The following is a 24,315-nucleotide window of genomic DNA, read 5'->3' as shown; positions in this document are numbered from 1 at the left end:
AACTTCCCCCAATAATCCAGAATTGCCAGGCAGTGTTTAAGAATGTGCCCACCGAATCACATCATCTAAGACATTTGTTGGTATTCGTCCATCCTAGTCGCATCACCAGGTCTCTTGTATAAAAAACCCTATGCAGTATGTTCAACCATATTAATCTGAGGCAGCCTTGACCACCACTTCTCAAGGTGTCTGTAGCGCCTCCTCTATTCCTCATTTGAGAAGCAACCCCGATCCCTCTCCTATTTTCCCTGATGCCCAGCATTTTATCTTGGAGATTATAAATGATCTTTTTTGATATTAGCAAAATTGCTTTTTGCACTAATTGTTTAGTTAAGACTCTATCCTCCAAGGTTTTGATTTCCTCTGCCTGTGTATCTTTTGGTATATCCACCTGCACAACAGGCCTAAGGTGTACGTAGCAAAAAAAACTACCATTCTGGCATCTCATATTCTTCCCAGTGCATGTGAAAGCTTTTTTTTTTAAAAGCTTTATTTTGTTTTATTAAAGAGGACAGAAGAAAAAGAGCGACAATCCCGCACAACTTCCCACGCAGGGGGCAATCATAGAGGCAGAAAGCAAGGATATTAAAGGCTAGAGAACGACCACAATCCAGCTCGGATGAGCAGTCCCACTAGGCAGTAAGACAGTCCAGGCAGTGGCAGGAGTGAACCCCAGTGCAAGAGTCTCGGTAAGGTGGAAAGCTCAGTAAGGTAGAAATAGTGTTACAGAGACATATCACCTGTCGTATAGCACCCTTTCATGCCTCAATTATCGTTTAGGGCGTTGCAAGAATTTGAACCAACAAGGAACAACCCCCCCTCCCCTCCCCCCCCCACTCCCCCAGTGGTGGTGACAACGTTCATTCATGCATTCATTCCGACAACATTCAAACCTGAAACAAACGGAGAGCCCGCACCGTGGATGGGCAAACTGCGGACGGAAGACCCCTGGAAAGGAAGCGTACCAAGCGCCCCCAACGAAACAAAGTTTTTGAAGTTGCCTAGGAAGATGTCCGCTACTCGTTCCATGCTCAGCAGTTTCCACAACCTCGCATGCCAAAGGGAGATCGATGGAGCCTCCGGTTTCTTCCAGGCTGCAGCTAGAGTGAGTTTGGCAGCTCCGATACACAGCCACCAGATCTTCTTGTCCGCTCGGGTCTGGTGTTCGAGCTCCGGGTCACGGAGACCCAGCAGTACATGGGCCGTTGAGTCAGCCACAGGGTACCCAAAAATCTCTTTAATGTGGGAAAGGATCTGTCAGAGGAGGACGGGAAGATGCGATGCAGCTTGGCAGGGTACAAGTACCAGTCCATGAGTGTCTTAAGATGGGCCTCTTCGAGTTCCACCGAGTGATTATGCGTGGTGATGTCCCGCCACAGGCAAGACCACTCCCCGTCCGAAATATCTCGCCCGAGGAGTTCTTCCCAAGTTCCCATATAACGGGGACGAGGTGCCACGGCGGAGGTAAGCAGAAGGTTATAGAGGAAGGAGATAACGCCCTTCATGGAGGTGGTCCGCAAGATGAAGACCTCAAAAGGAGAGAGGGGTCTCGTGGCAGGGTCTTTGACCTCAGATGACGTGGCCCAATGGAGCAGCTGGACGTGACGGAAGCGCTCGGACATTGGAACTCCGTAGTCCCGCATACAGTTGGCAACGGTAAGCGGAGTATAGCCATGGAACAGGTGCGTGAGAGCACAACATCCCCCCTCCCTCCATACGTCAAAGGGGCCCTCCCGCAGCGCCGGCGGAAAAGCCGGGTTAAAGTGTATAGGCGTAAAAGGAGATGGGAACGTAGTCCAGCGGTCATCACCAGACACTGTGTCCCAGACCTTCAGGGTAGTTCCGGTGGGAGTACTAATGTATGCGTTCTTGGGCCTATCTCACTTGGGTTTCCACGCCAAATCCCAGATCGATCTCCCCGCTACACTTCTATCCATGTGTAACCAATGTTTCTCAGAGAATTGTTGGGACCACTCCACCAAGATTCGTAACTGCGCGGCTTTGTAGTGTAACTGCATGTCGGGGAGGCCTACCCCCCTCCCTCCGTGGCCGACGGAGAGTAGCAAAGGAAAACTGCGCCGGTCCCCCCTGCCAGACGAACCGAAGCATCTGGGTTTTGAGGCGCCGGAAGAAATCCACCTCTAGTGGAATAGGGAGCGCCTGGAAGAGATATAAGAATTTGGGGAGAATAACCATTTTAAGCGCGTGAATTCTACCCAGTCACAATATATACTTCGGCTTCCAGCGCTCCAGGTCTGCCCGAGTCTGTGCCAGCAACGGGTTGAAGTTTGCGGAATACAATTTCCCTATTGAGGGAGTCAGCCGGATCCCTAAGTACAAGATGGAGTTGGAGGTCCACGGCAGCGGCGTGAGCGCCCGCAAGCGGTCCACCTCTGCTGAAGAGAGCATAAGGTTGAGAACGTAAGATTTATCGTAGTTGACCTTAAAGCCGGCCACTTCCTCGAAGCGCGACAGAACCTGCTGGACATGCTGGAGAGACTGAGCTGGGTCCCTAACGGATAGGAGAACATCATCAGCAAATAGGGTAATCTTGTGCTGCTCTCCCGTAAAGGGGAGACCTCGTATCCCTTCGTGCTCCCGCACAGCCAGTGCCAATGGCTCAATACTCAGGGCGAAGAGCAGGGGGGAGAGGGGGCAGCCCTGTCTGGTGCCTCGAGAAGGCGAAAAAAACGCTGACAGGTGGCCGTTCACCGCCACTCTAGATCGGGGGCTGCTGTAGTTCACTCTCACCATCAAGAGGAACTTAGCCTAGAAGCCAAAAGCGGCCAAGGTGTGGAATAGGAAACCCCAGTCCACCCGGTCGAAGGCCTTTTCTGCATCAAGGCCCACCAGGACCGCAGGAATACTGAATCTGTCAACCTTCTCTATCAAATGGATGTTTCTCCTCGTATTGCCATGGGTCTGGCGCCCCTTAATGAATCCAGATTGATCCGGATGAATGAGCGCCGGCATCAGGTCCTGGAGTCTACCTGCAATGATGGAGGAGTACAGCTTGGCATCAATATTGAGCAGGGCTATCGGTCGGTATGAGGAGCATTTGGACGAGTCCTTCCCCAATTTGGGGATAATCGAGATCACGGCTTCGGCCATTGAGCCTGACTTTTCCCCGGCCTCTGCCATGCCATTAAAAAGGGAGACCAGAAAATTGCTCACCTCTGTCGCGAAGGTCTGGTAGAAAAAAGTGGTATAGCAAACTGGCCCAGGCGCCTTATGGGGCTTCAGGGCTTTAATAGCATTCAGTACTTCCGCTCTGGTAAACGGGGCAGTGAGTAACCCATTCCACTCCTCGGAGACCTGGGGCAGAGGAAGACCGCCTAGGTAGTTCAGTTGGTCCTCAGGGTCAGAGGCCTCCCCTGCATAGAGCGCAGCGTAGAAGCGTCCGAAGAGATCAGCTTTGACCTCGTCCCGATGTTGCAGAGTCCCCGCCGCATCTTGGATACCCCCTATGTAATCCCTCTCCGCTTATCCCGGAGCTGGCGAGCCAGGTGTCTCCCCACTTTGTTCCCCTGGGAGTAGGAGAGGTGCCGAAGCTTCAGCAGGGTAAACTCCGCCCTGTTGTTGTAGTGGGCCCTAAGCTTCCCCCTAACCGCCGTCAATGGGCGAAGGGTCAATCTCGATGGGTTCTGTTTATGCGCTTGTTCAAGAGCAGTGAGTTCCCTCTCCAACCCTCACATTCCTTCCGCCGCAGTCTGTTAAGGTTAGCATTGAGGGCCAAGCAGGTGCCCCTCATCGACGCCTTAAAGGCGTCCCAGGTGACAAATATTGATGTATCGGACACGGGGTTGAGAGCGAAAAATTCCCAGATGCCCTTACGCAGCTCCTTACATGAGGGTTCATCCCGGACAAGTGAGGCCGGGAAGTACCACCTGCGCTGCCCGTCACCCCTCGCCGACCAGTGTAGGCAGAGCACGAGTAGGCTATGGTCAGAAACAGAGAGCGGGAACATACGGGCTTCGCAGACATCTCCTCTAAGGGCTTGACTTAAAAAAATGTGGTCCAGACGGGAATAGGAGTGATGGACATGGGAGAAGAAGGTGTAATCCCGGGATAGGGGATGTAGAGAGCGCCAGCCATCCACCAGACCCAAGTCACCTATCAGCCGCTGGGTCTCAGTGGAAAACAAGCCAGTATCGGATCTCTGACGGTGAGAGCTGTCCATTTCCCTGTGCCATACCAGATTAAAGTCCCCCATCAAAAACAGGACTCCCTCTACAAAGTCATCCGCTTTCCGCAGCAGGTCCTGGAGAAAGCTATTTTGGCCTGCATTCGGAGCATACACCACCACAAAAGTGCACATTCTATCATGTAACAGACCCTTGACCATCAGCCAACGACCTTCCTTATCGCTGCGCACACCCATGGGCTGAAAGTGAAGGGCAGAGCGGAAGAGAAGGGCCACCCCCCTATGCTTCATGGAAGCCGACGATCTGTAAATAAGGGGGAAGTGTTTATGTTTGAGGCGGAGCTCATCCTTGCGCGCCAGGTGAGTTTCCTGGAGGCCCACCACATCTAGGTGGGGATCAATCATATACTTCAAACTTTCTGGCGTTTTTGCGGGGAATTTAAACCCTTCACATTCCATGTTCCTATATTGAGTGGCATTACACAGTAGAGACCCTACCCCCGCTACTTGCACACAGTCAAAAAACCTCTCATTCTCCACCACCCGAAGCCGCCCAGGGTCAAGTTGTGCTGGCCCACCACAATAAGTATATCCATAGGAAGCACAGTCCGGGAGTATGCTTATCAACCGACACCCCGCTGGTCTTCCTCCCCTGTCCCCCAGCCACACATCTCCCCAGGACCCCAGCCCTGATGGATCAGAAGGCAAAATTACATTACTCCAACAGCCGGAAGCAGCACCCACTCACACATCTTGGTCACCACCACTGCCCCCCCCAGTCCCCAACTCCCCCATCCCCCCATGATACCACCCATACTCCCCCTCCCCTCCAAAACCCTGAATTCCCACCAAACACCAACATATCAAAGCGAAGCAGTGAAGAAATTCAAAAGAAAGTCTCACCAAAAAGAACAGAGGGTTTGACAATCCCAGAATGTGGACGTCTATAGGTACCCTCAGGGAGTGGGAGTCTGGGCAACAGTCAATGACCCCCCAATGGTCCCGTCCGGGGTGTCTTCCCAAAAGTACATAAGGACCCACGGTACCTGAATTAGAGGTTTCCCTCCGACGCCACCTGTACGGCCTCCCAGGACTCAGGCCGCTCCAGAGCTGTCCTGTGACGGTGTTACCATCACTGTAGCCACCGAGGCAACCGCTGCACCTCTCTCCTGCAGGCTAACCACGGGTCCGGTCTCCTCGAGGCAGTCGCGTTGCCCACTCCTTGCCAAGACGGAGAGCGTCGTCTCTGCCTTGACGGGGCGCTCCCTCCACTCGGGGAGGGAGCAGCGTCATCCACACCCAGGAGGTCCTTGGCAGCCTGAAGGGATCGGACCTGAACCAACCTATTTTGCCATCTGAAGATAAGGCGAAAGGGATGTCCACAAGAGTAGGCCACATTTTGTTCGCGCAGGAAGCTAGGTGGTCACAGGCCGAAATTCGCGTCTCTTCTGAAGCGTCGATGCCGCCAGGTCCTGGAATAGCTGGGGACGATGATCCCGAAATTGCAATGAGGGGACCCCTCGAGCTTTCCGAAGTATGCGTTCCTTCAGTTGGAAATCGTGGATGCAAACCAGGATGTCAGGGGGAGGAGCCCCACCCCCTCTCGGCAGGCCGACTCTATGAACTCTGTCCATACGGATTTCGCGAAGGTCCTCCTCTCCCAAGATCTGCAGGAAAAGGGTTTTACTGGAACCCCAGGAAGAACGCGGCTACATTCCCTACATTATCCACCATATATGGGGACCTGAATCGTGGGAACAGTGAACAGAGTCCCAAGTGACATAAAGAGAAAATGGGATTTGTTCTTAACCATATTGGAGTGCTTACCGTTTCACACATCGGAGGACACCCTTTGCAGACAAAGAAATTGGGATCTCTACCCTCGATCTGGAGATTGCAATCAGCAATAGACGGGGCTGAGTCCGATTGAGAAACGTCTGCAGTGGTTAATAGCAAGAACACTACAGCAACTGGCAGACACATTGGACGCATACTAAGTCCATTGATTTGAGATAATCTCATTGAATCTAACTCTGAGCACGAAAGAGATAAAAAAATTGTTGTCTTGAGAAATGTGTTTGTTATGCAATAATACACCGAAACGCGTCGACACATTTGATATAAACACCCAAAATTCAAGGAACCAAGTCTCATAACTGACCAATTGGAGTCTGGACCATATACATGTGATTCCTTTGAATTGGTACACCTACAGAGATTGAAAGAACCCCTCAAGGATCACATATGGGTTGTTTTGCAAAGGATACAAGAATTTGGGGAGAACCATACTTTTAAAAATGACTAACATTGAGAGCAGCAATGTTTTTAACAGCCCACTTCCTCTTTCAATTTATCCAGTATGGAATATAAATTCTCCTTTAAGAAGGTATTGTGAGCTCAGGTAAAAAATATGCTCAAGTATATGAATCCCTCCCTTTGCCTACACAGTTGTCCCCTAATTGGAGCATTGGGAGTCCAGGATGTCAATGGGTAAATCACTGATTTATCCAAATTATTCTAAATGTACAGTGATTCCCAGATATTTTAACCATCTGCATAATCTTGTCTATGGAAAGCTCAGGGTTCATAATATATAGCAGGATATCATCTATGTAGAGTGATATTTGTTCCTCCACTTCTGGGCACCACCTCAAGCCTCACACCAAAGGATCCTCTCTCACCCAGCATGCAAATGGTTCCATCGCTAGAGCGAACATCATAAAAGAGAGAGAATAACCCTGTCTAGTCCCTTGAGATGAGGGAAGTGTCTGTGAGTTCCCCCCATTCACTATTACATATTCTCTAAGTTCAGTATATAGGAGCTTAATCCAACCCATGTACTCAGGCCTAAAATTCATGTTCTCCAACACCTGATACCTGTAATGCTACTCTAGATAATCAAAATGCATTTGAAGCGTTTAATGACTGCACCACCGCTGGTACAGCCAGAGTCTCAGAATTCGCCATGCAGCCATACAAATGTATGAGGTTCAATATCGTGCTCCGACCTGGAATAAAGTGAGACTGATATGGATGTGCAAGCCCAACTATAACCCAGACCAGCCTAATTGCCATGGTTTCAATATTTGAGAGAGATTTAGGCCGGTAAGAAGAACATAGGCCAGGAGGCTTGCCCATTTTATCACCATCGCTGCTAGTGATATTTTCCTCCTGTGCTGGAATTTTCAAAAGTTCATTGATCATGACGAGCTGGGCTCGTCATCAGCCTGGTAGGAGGCTACTTCATGACGAGCCCAGCTCGTCATGAGCCTGGAAGGGGTTATGGATGACAGCAATCATGGCCAGCCAGAGCTTGGTTGCCAGGTATCCTAATCCTTTTGTAGCATTGTACATGGGCAGAGGATGAGTAGATAATTTACCAGTGAGGCTTTTGTATATCTCAACTGGTAGACCATTTGATCGGGGGTCATTGCCTAATTGCAGCAGTTTTATTGTTTGCTCTATATCAGTAATAGTGATCTTAGCTTCTAATAATATCTCCCTATCTGTTTCACTAACACATGGCAATGTTATATGTGTCATAAAATCCTATACTCTGCCTTGAAGCAGCCAATAGGTGAAGCATAGAGGCACCTATAGTACTAAGCAAATGCTTGTACCATATCTCTGTTTTCTGTCAATATTTTCTCCTGAGGACTGTTGGACCCCACACAACCATCTTGATTCTTTATTTATTTATTTATTTGTTTGAATTAATATAACACGCGCAGCTACCCCAAGGGGTTTCCCGGCGCTGACAGAGGAAGCAGGATAAAAAGGAAAAAGACTATTGGCTGAAAAGCCAAGTTTTTATAGATCTGCGGAAAGATAGAAGATCAGATTGTAGCCGAAGGGACAATGGGAGCGAATTCCAGAGAGTGGGGCCGATATAGGAGAAAGAGCGGCCTCCCATGCGGGACAGTTTAATTCTCGGGACTTGGAATTTCGCTTGGGTAGAGGATCTAAGTGTGTGGGAGGGAACATAAGGGGTGGCAAGCTGTTGTACGTAGTCGGGAGCCTTGGCATGCTTGATGCGGAACATATATGTAAGGGCTTCGAACTTTACTCGATTCTCCACTGAAAGCCAGTGGAGGTCGATCAGTGACTTGGATGCAGAGACCATTTTAGGAACTTGGCAGATTAGTCTTGCGGCAGGATTTTGGACTCGCTGTAGTTTGCGCGTTATTTCCTTATTAATACCCAGATAGAGAATATTATTGTAATCCAGCCTGGATATCACCAGGGCCTGGACCACGGTGCGCTGGGTGTGGGGAGGGAGCATCCATACTATCTTCCTTAACCATTTCAAAATGGCGAAGCAGGTGGCAGCAACCCTGGTCTCTTGCTGCCCCATAGAGAGAGACTCATCTATAATAAAACCCAGGTTGCGCACCTGAGTAGCCGGTTGAGGCAGCGTACCCATTTCTGGAGGCCAATATTGGTGGCCCCAGAGGCTGCGGTCCTTGCCAAGGATCAGAACCTCAGTCTTGTCGCCATTGAGTTTTAAAAAATTGGCGTTCATCCATGTCATAACTTTACTGAGGCCGGCTCTAAGTGCAGAGGGCTCGGATGGTTTGTCGGATGACAGAGAGAAAAGAATCTGGGTGTCGTCAGCGTATGAAAAAAGCGACAACCCAGATTCTTCCACTAAAACAGCCAGCGTCGGATGTAAATATTGAACAGCAGAGGGCTGAGAATTGAGCCCTGGGGAACCCCAAAAGGCAAGGGTTTAGAGGTAGATGAAAAAACCTGAAAAGCTCGATCAGAAAGGAACGAGCAAAGCCAGCTCAAGGCTCTCCCTGTAACACCCGAGCACTGAAGGGCCTTAAGGCCCGAGCACTGAAGGGCCTTAAGGAGTACGGTATGCGAGACTGTATCAAAAGCCGCGCTCAGGTCGAGGAGCACTAAGGCCATGTTGATGTTTTGACGAAGAACTTCTGTGACTCAGAGGAGAAAGGGGACTCAGTAGAATAACCGTTCCTGAAGCCAGATTGAGTGGAGTGAAGCAGCCCGTTTGTTTCGATAAATTTGGACAAATGACCATTTATATGTCTCTCATGGATCTTAGAAAAAACAGCTAAAAAAGAGAAACAGGGCGAAAGTTAGAAGGAAGAGCAGGATCCGCATTGGTTTTTTTTTAACAGTGGGACCACCATTGCATGCTTCCAGCTTAGAGGAACAGTAGAAGTCAGTAAGGAAGTATTAAGTAAATTGAGAACATAGGACTAGAGGGTGGGGCGATTTGTCGCAAAACTGAGATGAGCAGAATGTCACATGGGGATCCCAATTTGATATGTCCGAGATGATACAGGAGCGCCTTCATGTCCAGAAGTGGCCAGGATTCGAGGGATGATACCATTGCCAAGTCTGCACAATTGTCAAGATCAGGGGACTCAGTGGATATAGTGGTAGGGATCGGGGACACATGGGAAGAACTAGCCAATGGAGAATAAATCATCTCTACTTTATTTACAAAGAATTGCGCAAGATCTTCGCATTGAGTAGTCAAGTATAGGAGAAGGTTGTATAGTGGTTGAACCGTATAGGTCCCTGACCATTTTAAACAAAGTTTTGGGACAATGCTTTGCCTGTAGAATAGATGCGGAGACATAATCAGCTCGCGCAACTCGACAAAGGGAGTGATAGGCCCATTTGCTAGTGTTGTAGGCCAATTTTGCTTCAGCTGAGTAGTTCTTGCGCCATCGATGCTCCAAATTTTTGCATTTTGTTTTTACTATTTTTAAGTCATCGGAGAACCAGGGGGCCGGGGGACGGTGGTTATTAAACTTTCTACCAGTGGTGGGGAGGCAGGTATCAAGAGCCGTTTGAATCCAGCTTTGAAAAGCTGCTAGTTCAGAAGTAACATTATTGTGATATGTAGGGGGGTTTAAAGATAGCAGGGAATTAAACTGAGCGATGTCAAGCTTCGTCCAATTCCTGGAAGGAGGTGTTATAGTGAGTGGGTGCAGGACTAGATATTTCCAAACTATAGCTCACCAGAAAGTGGTCGGTCCAACAGAGGGGGAGGGCAGTCCACAAACTAATGAGGGTAGATTGGAAAAAATGGTGTCTAAAAAGTGTCCCGCTATGTGAGTGAGGCCACTATTTAATACAAGAATGTTCATGGCTGCCAAATCAGAAATCAAGGAACTGACGATATTACAGCTGGTGTCCTCAAGATGGAGATTAAAGTCACCCAGGATAGAAAAATTGGCCGCTTGAAGCAGCAGAGGGGAAATAAAGTCAGAAAACTTAGTAACTCAGGGACCAGCCGGTCCCGGGGGACGGTACACTAGTATACCTGAAAGGGTAAAGTGTGGAGTTTGAGTGAGTTTAAAAGCAGCAGCTTCACAGTCTGGGATTAGGAGAGCATCAAATTTACAGCAGAAATTAGTTTTAAAAATTATGGCAATCCCGCCACCCGGCCTGACTTCTCTATCCTTCCTCACGATGACATAATTAGAAGGCAAGGCATGTGCCAAATCAGGGCCCGAACAGTCGGTAAGCCAAGTCTCCGTTAGAAAAATGGCATCAGGTTGCCGGTCCATAAGAAGATCAAAAATGTCAGCTTGATGTTTGGGAAGGGAACGACAATTGATGCTTAAAGGAAATTTTTAAGGAAATTCTGATCTGATTTTAAGGGAGGGATGTGTAGACTGGGCAGTTGTCATGTCAGGTATGATAGCTTTAGCTGAGCCATCAAAATGGCCGTTGAAGGTAAAATTACAGCTAGGGCAGGCGCCAAAATTATCTGCTGTCTTGAGGCTGGTGCAGCAGGAGTGAGGGTAACAGCGCAAACCAAGCAGCTGGGTGGAAGTGAACTTCGAGGTTGCGATGTTACGGGGGGCAGGGATTTGAGCTCCGAGTCCCGGCCTGGCGCGGATGGGCGCAGACGGGCTTGCCTTCGGCGCGCCCGCGGCGCGCCCGCTGCGTGCGTCTGCTGCGCGAACACTCGACCGCTGACATTTATGCAGAGCGGGCGAAAAAAAAACTAGCCCGCTACCTGATTGACCATCCCAAGATGGCGGCCACTTCGGGAATTACGATCTCCCGGGACACCCCGTTACCCGGCCTGACAGCGCCTAATCGGCTGTTAACTAGGTGAAGGAAGATGTGAGTGCAGGTTTAAAATTAATGGCAGGGACAGAGTAGTAAATGCGGCGCAAGTGCTAGTGCGAGTGGCAGTGCAGTAGAACAATTCTTCCTTCTTCATTCCCAGCCATGCCAGCAGTGCTTTATTACTCCTTTCATATAACTTCCTCTGAGCTGCTAAATAGTGGTTGCACGTCACATTGTGGTCAGCTCTCGATATTCATGTTTTTAACCCCTAGGTGAGGGCCTATCACTTGCTGTGCGTGTTGCCTGTGTTGTTGCTAGAGGCCCATTAAGTGCAGGATCTCCTCCCACCTCTCCTTGAGCTTGGCTGATGTCAACGATATTATCTGTCCCGGGAGCACTAATTTATACACTTCCCAGGAAACAGCCCTCAATTCTACAGTGGTCTTCTTTTCCCTAAAGTAAAGGTCTGTAGCTTGGCATATCTCGTCCACTACCTCCTTCTGCCATTTATCACACCTCAGTCCCGCGAGATCCCTCTTCCTTTGACTACCCATCTAAGCCACAAGGGGAAAACGATCTGCAATTTCTCTGGTTAGTTGTAGAACCTCAACAAATCTATGCATGTGTGCCTCCTGTATGAACAAGTAGTCCGGTCTAGAATATGAGTTCTGTGCCCCAGAATAAAAGAAACATCCGCAGAAGCAGGGCTGGATTAAAAAAACTGAGACGACGCCACATGACGTTAGGATTTGCCTTTCTCTTATACCCCGTCAATACCACAATATTTTCCAGTCATTCCTTGTATCCCTGTCCTGATGAGGCCCAAGTAGTAGAGCTGAAATGCGTTGACAACTGAAGAAGGAGGAATCCGTTGAATATTGAATTAAAATATAATAATGGGGAGGAGCTTCGCGGGCAAGCAAGATGGCCGCGTAAGCTCGGAGCTCCGGAGACCCTCCGACCCTCCGCATAAATCCTGATGGAAATCCTGATCCACGGCAGTGGAATACTGGTGGTGAATGGTTGCTGAGGCGGGACCCGCTGTCCGATTCAAAATCCGACACTCCTAGACGGAGTTACATCGTGTTGAAGAGTCGTGCCAGTGACGTGCCATTGTCTCTGTGGTGGCTGACGACGATGACACTGTAACACATGAACGATATGCTGTGAGAGTGACTACTACGCTGGCCCTACGAAGCACGCGGAGTTACGGAGTGGTCTATCGCTGAGGAACTATTGGTGGCCACGATACTTTGAGATTGCTTTGCCTTGCCTTGGTGTACGGCCCATTGTTCTGTTCCCCGGCTCCATCATGGCGGGCAAGGGCGAGCCAGACAAGACGACGAATCGAGTAAGTAGGAAAACTACTCATTCCCAGTCGAACAAAATTGATCGCTACGCCCAGCAGAAGAATTCACCAGGTGCGGCTACCCGGCCAAAAGACTCTCATTGAGAAGGGTCGCCAGACACGTCGGACCCGACACTTCGAGATGTTATGGGCGCCATTGCTGGCATCAAAACGGAGATGCACAAGCAGGACGAGGTCCTGACACATAAAGTCGACACTTTGGCGATTGAAATCAATCTGATTAGAGCCGATCTGGGCAAGACCAATGACAGGGTTAAATCGTTGGACATTAAAACCACAAGCCTCACAACTGATGCATCGGACCTACAAACAGAGGTCCGGGACTTGAGGTCGGCCAACGATCTTTTCTCGAGGCAACTGGACGATTTTGAGGGGCGTGCCAGGCGACAGAACGTTCGCATCATCGGTGTACCGGAAGGGGATGAGGAATCGGCCACTGATCTCTTTGTGGAAGACTTGGTGCAAACTCATCTGGCTCCTGCGGGCCTCAGCCGTTTCTTCTCAGTGGAGCGAGCTCATAGACTGCCGGGGGGACGCCCGAAACTGGGTGCCCCGCCGAGACCCATTATAGCACGGCTGTTCAATTTCAGGGATTGGGACGCTATCCTGCAAGCCTCGAGATGGAACGGGCCGCTCAAGTTTCAGAATGCGGACATCAACTTTTATCGGGACTTCACTCGGTCTGTACAGCGGCAGTGACAAAGTTTTGCGGGAGTGAAGAGGCGCCTTAGAGACCTTGGGATGAAGTACTCGACGATGTTCCCCGCGAAACTGCGCATCGAACATGATGGCTGTGCTATATATTTTGATCTGCCTGAAGTGGTAGGCGAGTGGTTGGACACTTTGCCGCAAAGACGCGATGAACGAGAAGAACATTCGGAGGGCGCCTCGGGAGGCCCTGAGCAACAAGAGTAGAGTTCACTTTCCTTTATCGGACGGTGGACCCGTTGGCGACAACCAATGTCACACTACTGCACTGTATAAAGCATATCCTTCGCTTCGTTATGGAGGGTGGCAGGGGGGCCTGTGTGATCTCCTTTCTCCTCTAGGGTCTTTTTGTAGTGTCGTTTTTGGGGCGACAGGCACACTGCTGGTTGGGGGGCTTCTTAGTCTGATGCAGGGGTGCAGGGTGGGGGGAGGTTTGATTGTTGGTTGTGTGTTTTTTCCTCTTTTCTCTTTCTCTACTTCAAGGCAACGTAATGACTGCAATTTTTTTACTTGTGTAACTATGAGGCCTGCCGGGATCGGCAAGGGCCCACGATTTGACGATGGGGGGTAGGACACTAAAAGTACTGTGTTGGAATGTCAACGGACTGGGGGATCGTATTGAGAGAGGTGTGGTTCTACAACTGTTTAAGAGATGTATGCCTGACGTTATTCTGTTACAAGAGACACACTTGGTGGGAAATACGTGCTAAGCGCTTAACAGGAAGGGATTCAAGATGGTGGCACACTCAGGGTTCTCTTCGGGATCCTGGGGGACGGGGATTATGGTGCGCGCGTCTCTCCCTCTTGACATTAATTCTACTGTTGTTGATGAGAGGGAGTGGTACGTTGCTGTCTCGGGAGATGGGAGGGACGGTCTCTGGTTCTGGTTTCGGTTTACGTTCCCCCTGGGTTGCAAAACAACACTTTTCAGGATCTTGGGGGCGCCATTTTGGGTCTACCCGAGGGTATGCTTATTATAGGGGGCAATTTCAATTCAGTTTGCTCGGGGACCCTAGACAGACATCCACCCAGAGATCTCCAAAGTTCGCAATCCTGGCTACCCGACTTCCTGGACACTATGGGACTTATTGACTGCTGGCGGCTCATGCACCCTACCCAGAGTCAACACTCATTCCACTCAGGGGCACATGGCAGCCTCTCCAGAATCGACTATGTTCTGGCTCTAGCGGCCCACGCGTCGGCAGTTTCTGAGGCCCGATTGATGGCTAGGGGCATCTCAGACCATTCCCCGGTCTGGGTGTCCTTTGACTTCGACATTGTGGTGACCGAGAGGGTGGTATCGGTTAATCCATGGTATTTCCGCAACCCCAAGACTCGGGGACTCATGGCCAAGGCTATTGAACTCTACTTTTCCGAAAACTCAGGGTCGGTTGCATCGGCTGTCACCCTATGGGAAGCATTTAAGACGGTCTTGAGGGGAGAGGCGCTCTCTCTTATTGCTGATGTTCGGAGATGCAGAGATGCGGATGTGGTGCGTATCGAATCTGAGATTAAAGATCTGGACTCCCAACTGGAAGTCAACCCGACACCGGACCTACTCCTCGTTCTCTCACTTAAACAATCGGAATATCGGGCCACTGTCACTGATGCTGCCAAGGTCATGGGTAGAGAGCAACAGGGTAGGATCTACGATGTCGGGGATAAGGCGGGCAAGCTCCTCGCTTGGCTGGATAAAAAAGAAAGAGCCAGCCGGGTGGTCCCAGAAGTATTGGGAGAGGACGGCTTGACTGTCACCGATCCGAGTGCCATAGTCACGACGTTCATGGTCTATTTTGAGGCTGTTTATACCTCGGTCTCTGACCAGTCCGAGACCGATTCCGGGGAGCTTTTGGCAGAGGCGGAACTCCCGTGTCTGTCGGAAGCGGACCGGGACGACTTGGATAGGGATATTACCACCGACGAGATAGCCCTCGCCATTCGCTCCCTTAGGTCCGGCAAGGCGCCCGGCCCCAATGGTATACCCGTGGAACTTTATAAGATTAAACCTGATGTCATCTCCCCGCCCCTGTGGAACATGTTCCTGGAGGCGCGGGAGACGGGCATGCTTCCCCTTGACCAGAGGCTGGCCACCATTGTGGTCATTCATAAGGAAGGGAAACCCAGAGACCTGTGTCGATCATATTGTCCCATTTCTCTGTTGAACGTTGAGCCCAAGATTCTTGCTAAGCTGCTGGCCAACCGTCTGATTGGCGCGATTGGTGACTTGGTGCACCCGGACCAGTCGGGCTTTATTCCACACCGCAACACTGCCCTTAACCTTCGGAGACTGCATGGGGCCCTCGCCAGGGCCCACACGCTCAGGGAGCCAGCCGTCCTGGCGTCACTGGATGCTACGATGGCGTTCGACTCCCTTGAATGGAACTACCTGTGGGCAGTGTTGGCGAAGTTCGGATTTGGTTCGGAATTCATAGGGTGGGTCAAGCTTCTGTACGCTAGCCCGCTGGCCAATGTAACGGTTAATGGTCGTGTGTCTGCGTCCTTTGCTCTCCGCAGGGGCACTAGGCAGGGTTGTCCCCTGTCGCCCCTGTTGTTTGCATTGGCACTTGAACCGTTGGCTGCGTGGCTGCGACATCACCCAGATATAAACGGAATACGTTGGTCCCCTGGATTCGAGGACCGGGTGTCGCTATACGCTGATGACATCTTGCTATATCTCACCTCTCCTTGTAAGTCGCTCATTGTGGTGTGTGATGTGCTCAGTCTCTTTGGCCGGCACTCTGGCCTGGTTATCAACTGGTCGAAGTCGCACCTATATGTGCTGGGAGGGGGGACGCCTCGACTTCCAAGGGACTGCGGCATACAGGTCTCGCGGCAGGGTTTTAAATACTTGAGGATCTATATCTCAATGGATCCCAAAGTACGCTCGGCGGTGAAGGGTAGGTCTATCAGCGCGGACACAGGAGGTACGAGCGTTAACCTTGGGCTCTCCCTGATGTCTAATCCCGCCGACCCCTCATGTGGCATGTAGTCCTCAACCTTTAGGCATAGGAGTACCCACAGAGGTAAACATAAGACACACATGACACTAGCATGTTTTGACACTGCACTTTTACACGGTCCTGATGAATCGCGGGTGACTATACCCATAGCGTGAAACATGTCGACCTTCATCACCTTTAGCCTCATCTAGGGTCACCTGACCTAACTTGTTGACTCATAGTGAGCCTAACCCCTCTTTTTAACTGCAGCCAGGGGACCCCCTGAATAAATTGAATTCCGGTACCCCTTGCTACATTTTAATACCCCACACACCACCACACCTAGCCCGGTCCACACACCCCCACCTCACCATAAGGCAGTTGGAAAAAGATCTCCGCCAAAGAGCCCCTCTTTGAGGTGAGCCCGTCGGGGATTGCACCGCCTCCCCGACGAGGAGCAACCGCCGATGATGAAGCATGACATCCTTCGGGGTGTGTGAGGCCATTATATCCAACAAAATGGATGCCCCAGGATGTTACTCCAACATCCACGGTCATGCCAGCTAGACACTTTCCCCAATTCCCATAGGAACAGTACAGCGACCCCTTTTGTTTCCTCAGTGTAAAACACGGACACAAGCTGTAACTGGACCTTCCACCCTCCCCGTGGGTGGTTAACTGTGTCCGTAGATCGATTGATCTCCTTCTCTAATCTCCCTCCTTTGGATACAGGTCTCTGGTTACAGACATAAACTTCTGCAGTACATTTACTAATAGAAGTTACAGAATGTGCAATAGTGCATTTCTCATTGATAAACTTCACCTGCATTTATTTTTCATTTGAGCTGTGCATTATTTCATATGTTGTAACCTGAAGGTGAAAGACCGAAAACATTTAGAGGTAGTGGCCTAACGCCAGAGCTGCCGTCTTTGGACCTGGGGAACCAGGTATGAGCCTCAGCGCAATTCAACATCTTGTGATTCTGGGAAAATCACTTAATCTTCATGTGCTTACCAAAAAAATTAATGTGTCTTTGTGTAACATAACTGATGTTCATGTAAAGCACTCCAATACCTTTGGTTCGAGTTCGCACTATATAAAACCTACATAAAAAACAATTTACAGAATATTTCGTTTTTTTAGCCAAGCCTTTGACCCCGCCTCCACGCTTGCTCACCCCGATCCCCTTCTGCACGCAGCATCACCGTTCCTTCCCCAACTTTTTAGATCAATCCTAGAGACAGCGCACATGCGCTGCTCTACGAGGCATGCGGTATTCCGTCTGTGGAGATGGAACACACACACAACACGCCCACCGCTTTTCATGGGTGGCTTTATCTGCCTTTACAAATTTCATTGTTTTCATTGGTGCAGAGTGCACATTTGTTCCGCCTTGTGGGTGTTTCGTCTTGCCCTGCCGTCTGCCCTTGCCACACGGATCCTTCCGATACTAGCCATATGTTTTCTTAAACTGCACTACTTCTTCTTAACACCCTCTCCTCTCAGCTGGCTGGCACACGTTGCGGCTTTTTCTCCCTATTTGTCTCTCACGCTATCACATGCTCTCTCTTGTACTGTTTTCTCTCTCAACTCCCTCTTTCTCTATATCTTTATGTGTCAACTGTGTCTCTATCCAGATTATTTGCCTACCCGTTTGTTTGATTTCAGTTTGTCTGTCTTATTCGTCCCTTTGTTTTCTTTTATCATATGTGCCAGGCTGTCACCCCTCATCACTCTCTTTTCTGCCTCTCTGAATTTGCTTGACTCTTTCACTTCAGACCCCCTTTAATCTTCCTTCATTCTATGTCTTTTAAACCCCATCTTCTCGGCTCCCACTCTAATGAGCGATACAACACTCTAACCTTGATTTTCCACAGCAACACTAGTTCAAGTAAAAAAACACCTGGTAGTTGATAGAACAACACCAACTAACTTTGCAAATTATTGATGAATTGCTTGGATTGTAGTTTAAATGGGAGTTGGTTTTAAAAGAGGGGATTTGCTGCCCTCAGCTGGAGAGTCTGTGAAGTTTCAGTTACCTCCTAGTTAGAGAGCCTGTAGAGTACTTTCTTTACCTGTGCTGGCTGCTACAAAGTGCCTATGGGAAACTCGTTTTCCTTTTTGCGCAACTGCACACTGAGGGGCATATTATCAAGCGAGTTTTTTCTACTTTAGCGGCACTTTTTGGCGGTAAAGCAGCGATTTTTTTATCACACTATCATCAAGGCTTCGCTAGTGCATGTAATCCTGCGATAGCAGCCGGTTTTGTAACGCATCACATGCCGGCGATATATATCGCTAATCAGATGCAAAGTAGGCGTTCCTTACAATAACTTCATTAAAAACATCGCAAACACAACTTCGCTGTATTATCAACATGGCCCCGGACCCGCGAAGGGATGAGAAAAGTTCCGCTAACCGCGGTTATCGCAGGAAATTAACACCTGATTAAAATTTGACTTAACTATCTCTTCAATGGGAGGTGGATTGATAGGCTAAGCTCACAATGGCAATCAGCAAGCATTTTATTATCGCAGGAAGTTTATCGCAGGATTTCGCACGCTATCGCCTGTTTGCACCGCTATAGCTGGATTTTACATTGCCTCTGAGCAACGCGTTGATAATACGCTGCTAACACTGCGAGAAAATCTAGCGCTATGCGGCGATAACAAAAAACGCGCTACCCGGAGTTTGCGATAATTATCGCAGCTTGTTGGTAATATGCCCCGGAGTCTTTTATTTTTTGGGTTTCCACATCACTACATCGCTCCGTGCAGCTCCTTCACAGCGCTTTGCCAAGATGGAAATGCACTAAAAAGCGAGGAACAAAAGAGGGTCCCCACACAACATTTGTCATGCACTGTTACACCTACTAAAAGCAATATAAATGTAGAGCCATGAAGTGCAATTAAAAGGGAATTAATGCAAACAATGTATTTCAGGGAAACCTCATCACACGGCGCATGCAGTGATTGGAAAGGCAACTAAATAATATGTTTTTTATTTAAATGCCATCCTTTCCCATGGTCCACTGGACCCACCCCCCCTTTGCTTGTCCTGTTCACAACCACCTTTGCTGCTTGCCCCATCTTTGCTTGCGTGCCCCTGTCACCTTATTTTAATGTATATTATTCTGTTTAGAACTCCGTTTTTGTTTTAAAGTATGCTATCCCACACGCATACCTTGGTTGCTTGACCCGTCTTTCCCACCACTGTCCTCCTGTCGCTGTTATAGGAAAGAGAGAATTATATGTGTTAATAATTTAATGCTATTCTTCACGAGCATGTTTTGACAGGATCAAAGCATGGAACTTCTCCCTACTGTCATTCTAATAAAGAAAAATAGCACTAATCCATGTTTCAAAGCTAATTACAAAGTGATGTGGCTGAAGGTACTACCTCAGGCTGTGTTGGAAGGAGACCGTGTTCCAGACCCGTTTATTTGATGACCTACTGTTGCCTGGTGGGAGCTGAAGTCTGTGTGCTTCCATTGAAGCAATTGGACGGAGGTGCCTTCTTCCAGTAAATTGTAACAGAAAATGCCACAAGCGACAGGTTCACAACTTCTGTTGTGTACCTAATTTTAAGTTTGTTAAGAGGACCCCACCTAGAAATGTAAGTCATAAGCCAGGATAAGCAAACATTTATGCTGGCAGATGTAACATTTTAAATTACTACGTTTAGAGAGGTCCAGCACACACTGTGCGGGAGGAGTAGCTGAGAGACGCTTGGATGCTGACGACAGACATGATTTAAGTAGTCTATCTTCTGAACTTTTATTTTTGTTGCTTGGGCTCTGACAAGGTGGTTAGGGAGATAAGTATAGTTGTTGTAGAATGATCTGTACAAGTAACAATGGTTTGACTTTCTTCTCAACCAGCTTTTCTTTGTTTGTTAATTAGCAATATGAAATGTATTTACCATTTGGGTTATCTATTGCAGACTTGAAAAACAGCAAGAAGATTGGGTGGTGGTATTTTTTAGAGTTTGGGTTTCTTGAGTTATCACAAATGTTTTTGTTACTTTCTACAAAAAAATAATGTTTTTTTCTGACTACGTTTGTCACTTGTTTGGATTCTCAACTTGTACATGGCTGACATTATCAGTGCATTTGGTCAATAGATGGCTGTAAAGTCATTATTGATTAACACTGCCCTTGACAACTAAATACAGTGAGTAAACTGTGGCATACAGAACAGAATTTTCAAGTGTGCCATTATATTATTTTAAGATATCGCAGTGAGTCAGGCACAGCTCATCTTTTTGCAATAGATAAGCAGTTATTTCTCACTGTACCCAGGTTACATGAAATATAAGACATTCCTTATGGGTGGCTAAAAAATGAATGTAAATATTTATTACGTTTTATCATCTTTGCCTGCAAGTTTTAGGCCAGTCAGCAAATTGTCTTAAATAGGTACGACATTTGTTGTAAGGCACATATCTGAGCAAAGGTTACATATGTGCATTCCAACATGTTTAACATTCAAAGCTACTGTAATTGTGCACGCCTGTGCCTTCCGTGTTGCTTCTGTCCCCTACACTCTGTGTTGCTTAACCCGTGTTGTTGCTTTATTCCTCACTTGCAGCCTTTGCGTTGCTCCACTCCACGTGAGTCCTCTGTGTTTCTACTTCCTAAAAAATATGCTTTTGGGATACATTTTTTAATATACTGATCCAGCTCAGATGGGGAAATAAACAAGCATTTGGAATGCATAGGTCTCGCAGTTATGAAAGTTTGAGCTATTGGCATTGTAAATGACAATGTCTTTTATTTATGTGTGGTCTTTAAAACAGATAAATAAAAAGGCATTGTCATTTACATTGCAAATTAGGGCAATTTCTTTTTCCATTGCTGGTATGCTTATTTACTAAAATAATAACTTGCAATGACTTAGTACATTAACACACACATTCGCATTGCTCTTGCAAATAGGGGCAACTATTCCTCTGAAAGTCGTCTGACAAAGCGATGCTCAATCAGAGCGCAGTGTGATGACGTATATTATGGGCGCGCGGCCAATCGAAATGCACGCTGCTGTGTAAGCCTGTGTTGCGACTGGATACGGCGAGGAGTCGGAGATGGCGTCTCAGCAGATGCAGGGACAGATGATGCAGATGAATCCTCAGATGATGAACGTAGCACCAGGTCCCAGTGGGGGACCTGCACCCCCGGGGTCACAACAGCACCTCTTCTCTGGGCCCATGGGTCCTGCACAGCAACCGCAGCAGCTTCAAGATTTCGACCCTGTGCAAAAGTACAGGCTGCTTATACCACAACTAAAGGAAAGCCTGCAGGTGAGAACACTCGCTCGTTATGTTGCTGATTTGTGTTTTCGTTACTGGCGCATGTGAACTGTGACTTTTGTAGTCTTGAAGCTACACTTAAAGTCTGTTGTACATACACGCATGCTTCAAGTTAATGTCAAATTTTTCTTACCCCGTTGCTCGAAGCTTAATTTGTGGGTGACAGCAATTGTAGCCCCGTGGAAGGTACAAGGAAGAGCGAGCGATTTCCCATGGTGCGTCTGAAAAGAAATCCTCGAATTTTTAACACTTTTATAGGCACAGCCTTGTCAAACGGAATAACCCATGCCAGAGTTGTTGGTTAGAAATGTCACTTAGACTTATCCGTCTCCCTAACTACCTCTGTACCGCTCAGAAGATTTTTGTGGGAGTTAGCCGCTTTAGAGAGTAGTAAGCCGAGAAAAGAGGTGCTAAAAGATGCATGCCCCGCCAAGAAATCCCTTCTGTATAACTCAGTGTGTGGGTTAAGCCTGTATGTCGATACGTTTTTTCTTTTTGTGTGCTTACGTGGTTGGTAAGGCAGAACGTTTTTGGGCCACACTCGTATGACGTAAGTTTAATGGGGCACCCTGCGCGCGATTTGGGATAAGGGAACCGCACTGGCTTTCTCTCAAAGTGTTGACGAGGGAATGGTCCAAATAAAAAGTTCAGTGGCCTTCAAATATCAGGATATATTTTCTAGATCAAAACATTCTGGGTGCCAGGATATTCTTAGCTAATTAATGTGGTGATATTAATACCAAAACGGAGCCACACAGAAGTAAATATTGTGACGAGAAAGTATCAAGTCTGTTATAAATTAATCCTAAAACTAAAAACATTTGTCCATCGTTGGCATACTATGGTGATTGTGTGACTAAAGATTTGGTCGGTGCAATATATATAACCCACGGTGCATTTTTTCAACTTTCACGATGTAGACATTGACTGCAAAGTGTGTTGAACAGTAACAGTACATGAGAAAGTGATTTGAATGATTTTCTAAAGCTAAACGCTATAGGTTCACCTTTAAAATCCGATATGGCTATCGTTGTTCCACACCCACTACAAACACATTAAATTAAGCAGAAGTCTCTAAAAGTGACTGAAATCGCGAAGGACTGTGGGCTGTATTGGACTAGGGAGTGTTATGGTGAATTCGTAGGCTCTGTTTGCATGATCATTATCCCCCATACTGCGTCAACGGTGCCGCTGCTCATTTTAACAGTTGCCTATAATACCACTGCAACTCAAGGAGTTCGAGGATGCCTTACAAATAACCTAAACTGGGTATATCATGACAAGCTAACATAATTGAGAAGGAGAGGTCAGTTAGGCAAAATATTAAACATTGCTGCTGCTATGGGCCTCCCTGACATTAGAAAATCGAGCTGTGTATAATGTTTTATGTGGATAACAATGTGCATAAGTACATTACACCTCATTATTTCAAAATTCACCTTCCGCAATGACATACCAAGTCAGCCTCCATTCCTTGGCATCACTAGTTACCAGCTGGATCCTTCTGGCTTGCTTTCTACTTTGCCTCCAAACAAGGTTACTTAAATGTCTTTATATAGGCATTATGTTGTGGGGGGCATCAGTTCATCAATCGGTGTCTGCTAATGTATTGCATACCCTGTAGGGTCATTTATGTTCCACCTTTCGTAATAAGTTAATCCTAGCAGCCCATCTGCTCACATCATAAAGCCACTGTAAGTGTTTTTGGTCATGAAGGAATTTTTAGGCCATTGCTACTGCCGCTCGTATGGAATTGGTTAACCAAGACACCCTCTCCCCAAGATCTGTTCTGTCCTGTCATCCCCAGAATTGTAACCTTTAACTGTAGCCAAAAACCATGCACCTTTGCACACTTTGGGCCATATGTATCAAAATCCTCATTTGCGATTCTGAAATAGCGTTTTTTTGCGAATCGCTATTTGAGAATCGCAAAATGCTATGTATGTAGGATTTGCAATAAATTTTGCGTATCCTATATATTCCTTAATTGCGAATCTCGAATTGCGATAAGCAATTAAGGAATACATCCCCATTCATTCCTATGGGCCTAAAGGCCCATAGGAATAAATGGGAAGACATTCTCAATTTGCGATTAGCAATTAGAGAATCGCAAATTGAGAATGCAATTTCAAGGGTGCAAGGGTGTCAAAGGGACACCCTGTTGCGCCCCTGAAATAAGCATGGGTGCACATGTGGCGCACATACTTGCCCTAAGGGCATGTAGGTGCTTCACATTGCACTTTGAAAAATGCAAAAAAGTGCATTTTTTCAAAGAAATCGCAAATTACCACCAACTTGAAGTTGGTGGTAATTTGAGATTCCTTACGGCCAAAGTGCACTTTTTTTGTGCTTCTTACATTGCATTCAAGGAATCGCAAAATTTGCGATTCCTTAAATGCTATCGCAAAATAAGGTATCGCAAATTTTGCAATTCCTTATTTTGCACACCGATTTTGCCTCCTGCATACCACTAAGCAAAATTGCGATCGCCGAAATTCTGCGAATTTCGGCATTTGCGATCGCAATTTTGCTTGATACATATGGCCTCTAATCAGAATTATTCCAAGTCCAAAAAGAACAGCAAAATCATAAGACATAAACCTCTAGTGTAACAGGAACATCTTCTGGCTCACCCCCAAAACCTTTCATGGTGGCATGATCAAAAGTAATCCATATTCAGCAAATTGGAGCAATAGAACATACTGAATTACAGTAAGGTCTATAACACTATCTCATTTCTAAGAAACACTTTTTAAACAGCTTCATGTTGTCATCGGTAGTTCAACTT

General features: G+C 47.7%; 1 protein-coding gene across 1 annotated transcript in view; it reads left to right on the top strand.

The window, feature by feature from the left end:
• The first annotated feature begins 21,229 nt into the window (after positions 1-21,229).
• Positions 21,230-24,315, top strand: part of LOC147692689 (mediator of RNA polymerase II transcription subunit 29-like) — an 87,560-nt gene continuing 84,474 nt past the window's right edge. Inside the window, exon 1 of the mRNA XM_086938866.1 lies at positions 21,230-21,518. Within this exon, the coding sequence (XP_086794992.1) occupies positions 21,303-21,518 (216 nt within the window). The 5' untranslated portion in view covers positions 21,230-21,302. The remainder of the gene's footprint in view (positions 21,519-24,315) is intronic.

Source organism: Lissotriton vulgaris, chromosome 9 (genome assembly GCF_964263255.1).
Source record: "Lissotriton vulgaris chromosome 9, aLisVul1.2, whole genome shotgun sequence".
Classification (NCBI taxonomy): domain Eukaryota; kingdom Metazoa; phylum Chordata; class Amphibia; order Caudata; family Salamandridae; genus Lissotriton; species Lissotriton vulgaris.
This window is presented reverse-complemented; position numbering and strand designations above follow the sequence as displayed.